Below are 12,692 nucleotides of genomic sequence, written 5' to 3' on the forward strand. Positions count from 1 at the left end.
CTCCATTCCCCCAACTACTAAAAAGACCCTCGATCAACAATCGAGGGTCGCTATAGTAACCAGGCTACCCTGGTCAATATGGACAAGGTTGGCCTGCATGCACGGGCGATGGTCGATATTAATATCGAGCATCCGTGCCCACGCATCGTTTGGACATTTGAGGGGGCAAAAAAAAGTTGATTTAAACGATCAAACAATATCCTTATCGTTTCAAATCGACCAAGAAATCTGACCGTGTGTACGCACCATAAAACACACATTTATTTCTGTGCATTTTGCAGTTAATTCTCCCAGTAGTATCACTTTATGCACTAGTTTTACATGCATATTAACTCCATTTATGCAATTATTCTTGGATATTTTTGTATGCATATATATTAATGCATTAAAAATGCACCAACACCATATTGATATTTTTACATGTGGTTTTGTTGCATTTTACTTCCCATTATAGATATTATTTTGTCTACTGTGCTAGGAATTTAAAATGCCGTTAGGCGTGGAGCACCTTTGAAGCCATTGAAATCAGCGTATGTTGCAAATTTCATGGGCTAGTGGATTTAGACAGAATTGTGTGAATTAGCCCCTAAAAGAGGAAATAAATTATAAACATAGAGGTTCTGGTCTTGATGAGATACTGGGTGGCCTAGGGAGAGGCACGTTATAACCTTCCCCCCATATGGGCTCCACTACTGAACTAAGGGCTTGATTCAGAGATGGAACTAAGGCGATCGCAGCTGCATTTTCATAAGCAATGCAGCTGCAAAAATATGCTAATTTCTGCAAAGACTACCCGAGCATAAATACGCCAACTGCTGCCTTCTTACCTGCGTGTAACAATGCATACCTGCGGAAATATTGGTACCATCGACACACATCGGCGGCCATCTTGCCCTTGGGGCAGGTCGGACCAGCTGCAGACTCTGAACTCTCCTCTCACGCAGAGGGCTCTCATGCTGCCTGTGCACTCGCAGTGGCTAATTTATGCACGTCCATGTAACGGCGTTTAAACGAACAGGCACGCCTGCGCTTTTCTGCCACAACCCCATCACCACCCCCATTACGCTGACAACCTGTCAATCATTGTGGAATGTATTCCAAAGTACGTCCGTAAACGCAATGTGAACGCAGCGCACACTCAGTGCGGAATATATACATGCACAATGGTAAACAATTGCTTGATCTGCTTGCGCAATCGCCATTGTGTTAATCTCTGAATCAAGCCCTAACTGTTTGTGGGCCCATGGTAAAGGTGGAGAGTGGTATAAACATGCGTAGAAGCTGGATTTCTTCATTTCTTACATCCTCCGGGCCATGTAACAATAAACATTGATCTTAGATGAGCTTGGCATTACTGTATCAATTTTTGTCACTATTGATTTGATTCTGGCGCTACGCCTTACTTAATAAGCCACCGGAGTCTGTCAGTAATATCTCTGGTACTCATTGTGAAACAATTTAAGCACAGAACTGTTTCATTTTTATTTTAGAAAGTATAAATATCCATTTTGCCCATAGATTAAAAATTACCTGAAGTTAAGATATACAGGGCAGGATGCACTGTACTGAAAAATGCACTCAAACCACCGAAAATTCACTTTTCTGAGGTTTGACCACAATCACCGGAAAGCAAAGCTTTCCTGAGCTTGGTCCCGATAAGCAACGCCATCCAGACCCGTAACTAGATTTTTTGGTGGCCTGTGTATTGACGCCCCCCCACATTTTTTAAATAGGGACATAAGATAGTGCACCTGAAAAGGGCCATAGCCTCATGGGGAAGGGCCAGGGTAGAGAGAGGGGAGGACAGGAGATGCTGGGGATAAAAGAAGAGTGAGAATGATAATAAACAGGAAAATAGACAGGCCCAAACAGTGCCCCCTGCCCTGCGGTGCCCTGTGCCATGTCACTGGTCGCACTACCCTAGATACGGCCCGGATGACATCTATAGATGGTGATGCCTAATAGGAGCCTATGGGCTTCTTATCGCTGACTTTTCCAAGCGGGATCCAATAGTATCCTCCCCCTGTAATTAACCTGGGAAGTCCCCACACCACAAAGGACATCTCTTACGGGCCCCATTGCTGGCAACAGGGGCCCAGCAATAGTCTTTCCAGCATCAGTGATGCCTTCCAAGCTTTTCTGTGTCTCTGTGGGATAAAGTGCATGACACAGCGGCCTGTCACTGGCAGCGATGGACTACCAGCAATAGACTGGCCAGCTATATAGTGGAAGATGCCGCCAAGGAGGGGGACATCGTTGGACCTTGCCGGAGGGTTAAGTAATGTTTAATACCAGTGCCATATTCATTAGTATCGCTAACTAAATATGGCGTTCGTATTAAGGTTCATAGGTAAATGGGTTCCTCAGTCCGGGCATTATTATTGGGTGTGACACCAAGTTCAGGCCCTAACATGAGCTGGCGGTTTTCTTAGCAACTGCAGCACTGAACATAACTAATGGGAGAATGAACAAGCACCATGTTTTGTTAGGTTTGCCTGCAGTCAGGTTTTACATAGTTTTTGTTTTGTTTTTTTAAATGTGCAGCCTGTTTAAATATGACAACGTCAATGTATTTGTGGATGATTTTAAACTAGGGTTGTGCAGGCTCAGATTGGTTCGTATTTTCCCGCCATATTCCGATTTTTTTTTTTCCCGCCAAAAATCGGATCTCAGAAAGAGGCAAAACATCATCTTTCATGGACAAACATCATCATGAAAGATGATGTTTGTCCATGAAAGATAACGTTTTGCCTCTTTCTCAGACCTGATTTTTGGCGGGAAAAAAAAAATATCTGAATTTGGCAGGAAAATCCGAACTAATCCGAGCCTGCACATCCCTATTTTAAACATGTAAAATGAGGTCACTTAAGAACCAAGTGTTATACTTTATGTTCATTTCAATCTACAGCTCCCTGTCATGGGTGGGGCCTTCATGGATTCACCCAACGATGAATTTGGGACGGAATATTCCTTATTCAACTCCTCAGCCAACGTACATGCCGCCTCCTACGCCCAAAGCCCACCAGAAGAACCAGCACATTCCTCGAATGACGCCATATTATTATGGATTGCCATCATCGCCACCATTGGAAATATTGTGGTCGTTGGAGTGGTCTACGCATTCACATTCTAAGAAGGCTGAGACTTCAGACAATGGCGCTTGGAGGCACAAACAGTATTTTTTATTGATGTACAGACGTTGTTTATTATTTAAGCCCTGTCAGGCCTAAAATGAAAAGTCCATAAAACATTTAACAAAAGGAATGATATTTCATTGTGGGAAGTGAACAGGCTAAAGTGCTCTGGGGTTACCCTGGTTCAATAGCCTAAGGGTCCGCACCGATATACCGCTTTCGGAAATGGAAGCCTCCTCTGCTAAACTAGATTCATGTGAGTGGATAATTGATGTTGCTTCATAAAATACTGTACTACCACAGCTTTTATCAGTGTTTACAGAGCAACAATACTTTCAAAAACAAACATTTTTTTTTTTTTGACAAAAGTTCTAATTTCTTATTTGGTATTCTCTAAGGAATATTAATTTAACTGGGTCTCCAGCTGTACAACTATAGGGAACACAAATCAAAACATGTGTCATGGTCTAATTAGCTAATTATCTGGCTCTCAGAAATATGACCTAGTAAACAAAGGGCGAATGGAACAGCACAACGCAATCCCTGAATTAAACCAAACTCGTTTATTCTTATCTTAACAGATATGTATCTTTTACCAAGGGCTCTGTATAACAGTGTTAGCTCTTTTTTTTCTGGTCGTTTTGATATTTGTATGAAAAATACATTTACACAGAATGTCAGAGATGGTCAGTTTTAGTAATTTAAATAAATAACTTTAAGGGAATTTTGAAGCAAAATACCTTTCTTATTTTTAATACATGTTGTGGGTATATTGTATACAAGCCTAATATTACTGAGGCTATATAATGGAATTACTGTATCTATCATTTTTATTTTTTAACTAAGATGAAGACATTCCTGAAAAAGACAATATTTGAAGTGGTGTTCTTGAATTAACATCTAGTAGAATATCTATTTACTCACAAACTAATTCAGAAATTGCTCACTGTCTGCTGCCATATTTATGTAAGTGTCCATCAAATATTACAAGTCATTAAGATTGATTCATAAAGCAGGAAGTATAGTTCAAATGCAATTTTTTTTACCGCACAAAATAAATGATTTGCTGGACATGTTAGCTGCATTTGTGGATATGCACTCACATGGGAGCAGCTGGCTGAATCGTGGGCGACTAGTGCCAGCCACCACATGCAGAAAGCGACAAGGTTACATTTAGCAAAATAAGGGGCATTCCCTAATTTCAAGTAGGGCGCAACATTTATCTCCCCTCAACAAGACCCTGTCTACCTCTTCTTACATGGTCAAAATTGGCCATCATCCTATACTTTCAATGCGACGCGTTTTGCAACTTCAATTGCGCATTTCTAGGTGTACTTCAATAAGTGTAATAAAGCCATTCCAGCACACAGAATGAGCACATACACTGTACTGTAATACAGAGAGATCCAAAATTAGTAGCAATCTGGCCCATAATATAACTATACTATAGCTATCATTTATTTTGTACTTCCCCATGTAAAGTAGACCGGTGCATTTTTTCACACTTAGACACGTGATGGCACAAAACAGTATTTGCACTTATACACGTTCAGGAAATACATTTCGAGGGGGATGTATCAAATACAGGAGGACAAGTGGAGAAGTAACCATAGTAACCAATCAGCTTCTAGTTATCATCTATCAAGTATGTTCTATCAAAATGATTGGTAGATGCTGATTGGTTGCTATGGTTACTTCTCCACTAGTCCTGTTTGGAAGGTGTGATACATCTCCCCCTATGTGTGTACTATATAGGGATCAACCATCCTTAATCCAAATGGAACTTAAGCAGCTCTCACTTTGCGCAGGACGTGGGTCGGGTGGATTTAACCACAGGTGTTGTAGAAAGGAGAAAACTGTTTTTGTTAAAAAAAAAAAAAAAAGTAGAACTAAACCACAGGGACCAATAATGCCAAATAAACATAAGCCATAAGACTGCTGGCAGGTTCCATGTTCCTTTCCTATAGCATGAAATAGGGAGGTATGGATTGATAGAGGATTTGACATCATCATAAGATGCTCAATAGCAAAAATATAAATTTGTGCTGTTTTTTTTAATCCTGTTGAGTTAAGGCAAAGAACCGATCTGCAAACCAATATGCGAGGGGGGTCCTTTATCGCGATTTAAAAAGGTCTAATTGAAATGTGTATATATATTAAAAGGAGATATTTCCTTTTTTTTAACATGTAATCAAAACTTTTAAAGTCTACAAGGTTGACTCAAGATGAACAATATTTTCAATTGAAATTATTTTTATTATTGAATTTCATAGATATTTGAACATTTTTCTACCTGTTCCCTCATCAGTAGGATTTCTAAGGATAAGCCCACAAGCCTGGTCATACAGTGACAGATAAATGAACCATAACTAGGAGATGGTGGTGGAGGGGCAGTCACCACTACCTTACTTGTCGCAGTATTTATGCCGTAATTGCGTTCGCTGTGAGCGCATAATGATCAATAGGTCATTGCTTCCATAAAAAAATACAACATTTCCATTTTCCACTATAACAAGAATGTTAAAGCAGTTATGGGGTTAATAATATTTCCAGGTCATGTGATTTCTTTTATCATGTGCTGTCTATTGTCTATGAAAATTTTTAATGTATTTTTGTGCGTATGTATATACTCTAATAAAAAAAAAAATGTAAAGGATTTATTACATTGTGGTTCCCATTTCCCATTTTACAAGCTGAAAAAAAAAGGTTTGTCATAGATTTGCACACTGGGCTTTGATTATCTGGCAAATAAGTAGCTTTGGAAACTTAGGGCCTGATTCAGACCCACTCGCAAGCGGCTGTCCGCTTGCAAGTGGGTCGATATTGTGCACTGCGCATGCGCACGACGGCGGGAGCTCCGTCGTGCGCATGCGCCAGACGCGACGAGCGAAGGACTTTCCTTCGCTCGTTGTGTCTGATCAAAGGGGGCGTGCTGTCGATGTTGATTGACAGCACGCCCCCTTTGGTGGGCGTGCTGGGGGCGTGCCTCCTGACGGTGATGTCAGTGGGAGTGATTTTGGCTCTGATAGAGCCAAAATCACTCCGGGCCTTGCGGCTGAAAAACTCAACCGCAGGCTCCGGCTCGCAGTGGCGATGGTTGCGATGGTCAAGACCATCGCGGCCATCAACCTGCACGCTCGTATAGGCTGTGGGTGGTGACCCACAGCTATACGAGCGTCCAGGAGGACGCTCCAGAATTATGGAGGACGGCCCTCATTCAGAGCGTGCGCTCTGCTCAGAGCGTACGGCTCTGAATGAGGGCCTTATTCTGTAACAGAATTGAAAGCAAGTCGGTCGTACTTACATCTGCATTGGGTGCACTGAGAAAAACGCAGACATTCCCCTATACTTTATATTAGGCTGCGTGCATTTATGCATCCTATATGCTTCTACCCGAACTCTTAGATTTATAGCCATCTTCATTATCAGCGACTATCCTTGGCGCAAGATCTCTGTATTGTATGCAGTTTCATTGACACGCCCTCAGCGCTCCCTCACTAAACTTAAGGGGTATATTTACTAAAGTGCTGCTTTTTAGAAGTGGAGATGTTGCCCATAGCACCCAATCAGATTCTATTTAACATTTATCTAGCACCTTATAGAAGATAATAGCTAGAATCTGATTGGTTGCTATGGGCAACATCTTATATACCCCTTAGTCTGCGTGCATGTGCCAAGTAACCACCAGTTAGACCCATTCAGCTCCAAATGGAGGTACGACTAAGTTGTACTACCCTGCTCTCGTATTGTGTACTCTCATTTGCAGAGCAGGCGCAAGGCTGAAAACAAACGCCAAACTGACTTGCGCTCAATTCCGCATCAGCCCAATACTGTTTCAGCCTGTTTATGGCTCGTCGGTGTAGGGTAGTGGTTTCCTGAACAGCATGTCAAACTACCACAGTGAGTAAATGACCAAAATTAGAGAGACTTACGCCGACACGTTTAATTAAAATCAGTTAGACACAACGTTTTTGGGTATGTTTATTTTGCACACACAGGACTTGATTTAGAGCTGGGTGTAAGTCCATTCGCACTGATTAAAAATGTGATTTGTGTGAGGTTTGTGTCACAGAACTTATACGCACAACCTAAGCCCATATGTTATACTTGCATCTTCTTGCAATTGGTGGAGACTGATCGGTGACGTCTACATGTATAATTGCAGTACAGTAGGGGCGTTTACACATAGGTCAGCCCCTTAGGTATGTGCCAGATTTTAAGATACTCCTTTCAGGAGACTTTTCTTTGAGTATCTCATAGATCAGGTGCAAGTTTCCAGACTTATGATGACGATGGCTACTGTACATCTTTGCACCAGATTTACTGTATCTATATGCTAAATTTAAAGTTGCAGATGTTCTAAGATACAAAATGCAGAGGGGACATATTCATCAAGATGTCCAATCTGCACCCCCTCCCCCTAATACTTTGGTATCCGACTGCCCGTGAATTGCGACGTTGGATAGCATATTACCATAGCTGTGAAAAGCAGCTGTCCCCACAAGCCCTCTCACTGATGCTGACCCACACATGGCAATCTGCACACGATCAGCCCATGTGTACGATTTGTGTACGATTTCCCTTGAAACTCTCCCCGGCAGCTTTGCACACGATCTCCACATGGTCTGCATACAATTTGGTGTCCAATCTTCATACGATCTCTCCTGCAGTGAGATTTTCACAGTGCACCGCCTCCTAGATCGCCCTACTGCACGGCAGATGTGCGACCAGCGGGGACGCACATCGCATCGTGATCATGAGTGGGGACTAACGATTTACTGAGGATTTGGCCATATTTTACACGATCTGTCGTTCCAATGTGTCGGAATCGGCCAGATCAGGTAAAATATCGCTATGTGTGTGGCCAGCTTGACAGTTACGCTGCTAATTTGTAGCGACATCACTTTGCGCTGCCAAGTCTGTCCCGGCAGTGGGCATGCGCGATCTGAGTTCACCCCATGCGCACGGAGGAGTTGGCTTCTGTTCCTGCAGTCAAACTCCAAAAACTGAAAGTAAGTTCCCATATTAGTGTATGGGGACTGGGGACTGGGGACTGCATCAGGGCTAGCACACATGCTGGGATCATTGATGTCTCCTGCATTACCTATGACCAATGCTTCGATTGCACAAATGTAAGTGAAAATTACTATTTTCGCTTACAGTAAGGAGTAAATTTACTAAGATGGGAGCTCTATTTAAGAAGTGATGTTGCCCATAGCAACCATTCAGATTCTACTTCTCATTTATCTAACACCTTCTAAAAGATAATACCTGGAATCTGATTGGTTGCTATGGGCAACATCACTTCTTAATAGAACTCCCATCTTAGTAAATTTACCCCTAAGTGATGATAAATGGACCCTTCACAAATGTAAGTGTACCAATGTATTTAGTGTTCACGTCAAATTTGGGTTCTTACATTTAACTCTAAATCGGGCCCATAATAGAAAGAGAAAAAAAAAAGTTGACTTCCACAAATTACTTTTTTGTTAATTTATACAAGTATTTTGTAATTGTTCTGTATATATTAAATATTTAAGGAAAATACATTGTAATGTGTTGCGCAGTACAAAATCATATTTTAATTGCCAATTCAGCTCATTGAAATTCTAATAAATGCTTTTGATTATATCAGATGTGATTTTAGTGTTCTCATTTTATCAGCCTTCTATGGAATGCACGAAGCCCCAGAAGGGCAATTCACTTAGGCATGACCTCTTACCAGCTTGCTGGAATTATATTTGCCACTATGGTGTCCTATTAGGGCTGGAAGAAAGACAAAACAAATAATATCTGCAGGAGAATGAATATGCCTTCAGTATCTCAGCCCCTACAGTCCATCTCAATACACCTCATGATATCTGCGGGCATAGATGGATTAAGATCCATGGGCGGGGCTGCCATCAGAAATTGTGGAGCTCAGTACAGATGAAACAGACAGTGCCCCCCTCATCCCTCCCCTCCTGACATCCGACCCAACAATCATAGAGGTCCAACAAGGCTTGGCGCCCAGAGCAAGCAAACGCTATGATGTCCCTTTCCACATGACATTTATACCACTGACCAGTGGGGATTCTGAAGCTGGGGCGACAGAGCCGTCAAAAACTAAAAGAGGGGGATCCACACTAACTGCACCCCCAAATGCTACCTGGCTACCCCAACATTGCCGACCGGAAAAAGCGGGAAGTCACTGGGGACCAGCCGGGTATAGCACACACAGGACAGAGCAGCCATAGATTATCCACCCCTAGATGCTGTTGCCAGCCTGCTTCCATTGGCTAGCTAACTATCTGCCCTCACCATAGTGGTGGCCAGGCAGCGTTTAGGGGTGCAGTTTGTGTTGCTCTCCCTCTTTTAGTTTTTCGGCTTCAGAACTGCAGCTGACCGTATGATGATGGACTATACCCAATATTCAAGATTGCTGTATTCACTGGGCAGTAAATAAATGATATGTATACTATAAAGTGCCTATCCATAAAAATAGTCAAGGCTCAGAGGGACTTGTTGAACATAAAACATAGAGTATATAGCAGCAACATAGCATCATCAATAAGAGTAGTCATCACAAGTTTCCCTCCAGTGTGCAGCGCCCGGCAGTCATCTCGGTATTGAACCAACACCTTTATCATGAGCATATCACACAATGCCAGACAAACAGTTATATACCCACACATCAATTAGAGTAAACCTAATCACTGTATAATCATCCACACCTGTGGATAACTCCATGCCAGCAGGTAGCGATACGCATCTCTAACCCACGTAAGTGACGATCCGGGACCGGATCTAGTCATTCGTAACCATAGAAACATAACACCTCTACGAGAGCGCTCAACAGTACGGCTATACAAACCTGGATACGGAGCATACTGCCAGAAACAGTCATGGGTAACCATAGTACCCTATAAACATAAACAAAAGCACAAATCTCGTAGTGTCGCAGACATAGAAAAAAAGGCAGATATAATAGGTTACTCCAGCATAGTTATACATATTATAACAAGGCAAAAAAGTCCACAATAATGATGTGTGTATACCAAGTGAAAAGTAGCGTAAAAAGTATCAAAATTAAAAAATTAAAAATAAGAAAATCAGTATTACAAGCAAACATATAAATAATAAATACAAAAAACAAAAAATACAGAAAGAATATATAATATATTATACATAGCATTCAGTGAAACCACCATAAATCACATAGAGCATGAGAGTTATCATAGGAAACAACTCAATGACAGACCCTCATTGAGTCCATGGGGGGTAATTGTATTGAGACGACTGATCCAGAAACACTCTCTTTGTAGTAACAATTTATTACGATCTCCTACCCTCCTCAATGGGGCGATATGGTCAATAGGAAAAAATAAAAAGTCTCTCATAGTGTGTCCTAGTGCTGCAAAATGTCTCGCTACTGGTGGTGTATTGGAATCTACCACTAATAAGGCCTTTTTAATAGAGAACCGGTGTAACGCAATCCTTTCCTTTAATAACCTGATGGTATTCCCAACATAAAGTAAGTGACAAGGGCATTTGATGAGATATATTATGAAACGGCTGTCACAATTCAGATGATGCCCAATATCATATGAGATGTTAGTACTCGGATTAATGAACTGTGCTCTGGTTAGGAGAAATGGGCAGTTCACACAACCATGACATTTAAAGGCTCCATATTTCCGCCATAGCCATGTGCTGATCTTGTTTGCTCCAATATCAGTTTTAGCCACTGTGTCTCTGATATTACTACTTCTTTTGTAGCAAAACAAGGGTTTTTCTTTACATAGATGGCCTATGGTTTCATCAGATTGGATGATATGCCAATGTTGCAACACAGCTTCTCGGATATGCTTGGATGCAATAGATTAGGTAGATGTAAAGTCTGGTTTCTACGATCACTACTAGCCAATGCTTGATCCTGTGTCAAAGTTAAACAATGTGAAATAGCCTCATGAATCTCTTTCTTAGGATAGCCTCTGTCAATAAATCTATCTCCCATTTGTTGTAATGCCAAAGGCACTTCATTGGTATCGAGGTAAAAGAGGAAAAGGATGGAAGCTGTCAGCTTGTAACAGGGTGTTTTTATTTGTAGATTTCCTGTATAGCCTGGTAGACAACACATCGCCAGATTTATACACACAAACATCGAGATAACTAATGGTGGTCTCACTGAAGGACAAGGTGAACCTAATATTGATATCAAGTATATTGAGTAGATCAATTAACTCAGTGAGGAGTCTCACACAACCTGTCCACACCAAAAAGAGGTCATCAATATAGCGCACATAAAAGTGTATATATCGAGAAAACATCTCATTGGCTAATATGTGTTGTTTCTCATACATATGCATAAAGAGGTTAGCATATTCTGGGGCCATATTGGACCCCATAGCATTCCCCATTAATTACAAATTAAATGAATTTTCAAAGAGCAAATAGTTCTTACTTAGAACTATTTCCATCAATAATAATGAAAAAATCCTGGGCTCCTCCTCCTCCTCCCCGCACCCGGAAGAAAGGATTAGGAGAAGGAGGCATGGACCCAGAAGGAGGCTGAGGTAAGGAGGGGTGGGCAGGGAGGGTTGCTGGGCGACTGTGCAGTGGTGAGGTGGCAGAGGGGAGCGGGATGTGGTAAGAAGCCCATAGGCTTCTATAGGGTGATGCCAGGAAAACCTGACGGTACCCTTCGCATGGAAAATCAGGTGGCTGGGGCTTAAACTAGGTTTTTACTGCATTTTTCATTTAGTACATCCATGCCAAAGACTCAGACACCTTATATATGAAGCTATTTACTCATGAATAGGAAGCATGGTAAATCTAGCTATATTAAGGTAGCTGCAATTGTCAGTACCAATGCAGCCAGGAGCATAACTAGGTATTTGAAGGCCCCATAGCAAAAGTTTGTACAGGCCCCTATGAACCACCCAATGGTGAAAAATGTATATAACATATGTGACTTTGACAAGGAAGATGCCCCCCCCCCAAGCTCTGGGGCCCATAGCAGCTGCACCCCTAGCGCCTATGGTAGTTATGCCCATGATTACTCCCAGCAGATCTATGTAGTGTGCAGCCACCCACTGCATAGATCTGCTCAGCTGCAACGGTCTTATAATGAGAATTAGCTTTATATAGTTAGAAATATCACACTCGCTATGCAGGAGCAAACAACTCCATGTGTAAGGTGCTTGAACGCAATGTATGATGTACTGGGTTTGAGTCCTGGGTATGACATTTCTGAGAAATTAGTATTTTAAATAAAGGGGAATGTATCTGAAGATGCCCATATCCAGCTTGCCTGCCCTCCTCCCACACAACAGCAGAACGTTGGATACTGGCAGTGGGGGTCTACAGCGTACTGATCATTCTTACAGCAAACTCAGTATCTGCTTGTGAATAAGAAGCAGTTCACAGGTGAGGTCATCGGCACACTGTGGGCCCCCTCATTAGCACCGGCTGTACCTCCCTGATGGTGGCCCTGTCCAAGGGACTATAGGTACTGTAACATATGGATTTGGGCCCCGTCCTCCTTCATTTATCACAAAAAAGACTAACTTGCCAATG

General features: G+C 42.0%; 1 protein-coding gene across 1 annotated transcript in view; it reads left to right on the top strand.

Moving 5' to 3' along the window:
- Positions 1–6,007, top strand: part of CUNH14orf132 (chromosome unknown C14orf132 homolog) — an 80,033-nt gene extending 74,026 nt beyond the window's left edge. Inside the window, exon 2 of the mRNA XM_088464363.1 lies at positions 2,909–6,007. Within this exon, the coding sequence (XP_088320489.1) occupies positions 2,909–3,133 (225 nt within the window). The 3' untranslated portion in view covers positions 3,134–6,007. The remainder of the gene's footprint in view (positions 1–2,908) is intronic.
- Positions 6,008–12,692: the final 6,685 nt, after the last annotated feature.

The sequence above is a fragment of the Taudactylus pleione genome, unplaced genomic scaffold, assembly GCF_031769625.1.
Source record: "Taudactylus pleione unplaced genomic scaffold, aTauple2 ptg001661l, whole genome shotgun sequence".
NCBI classification, from domain to species: Eukaryota; Metazoa; Chordata; class Amphibia; order Anura; family Myobatrachidae; genus Taudactylus; species Taudactylus pleione.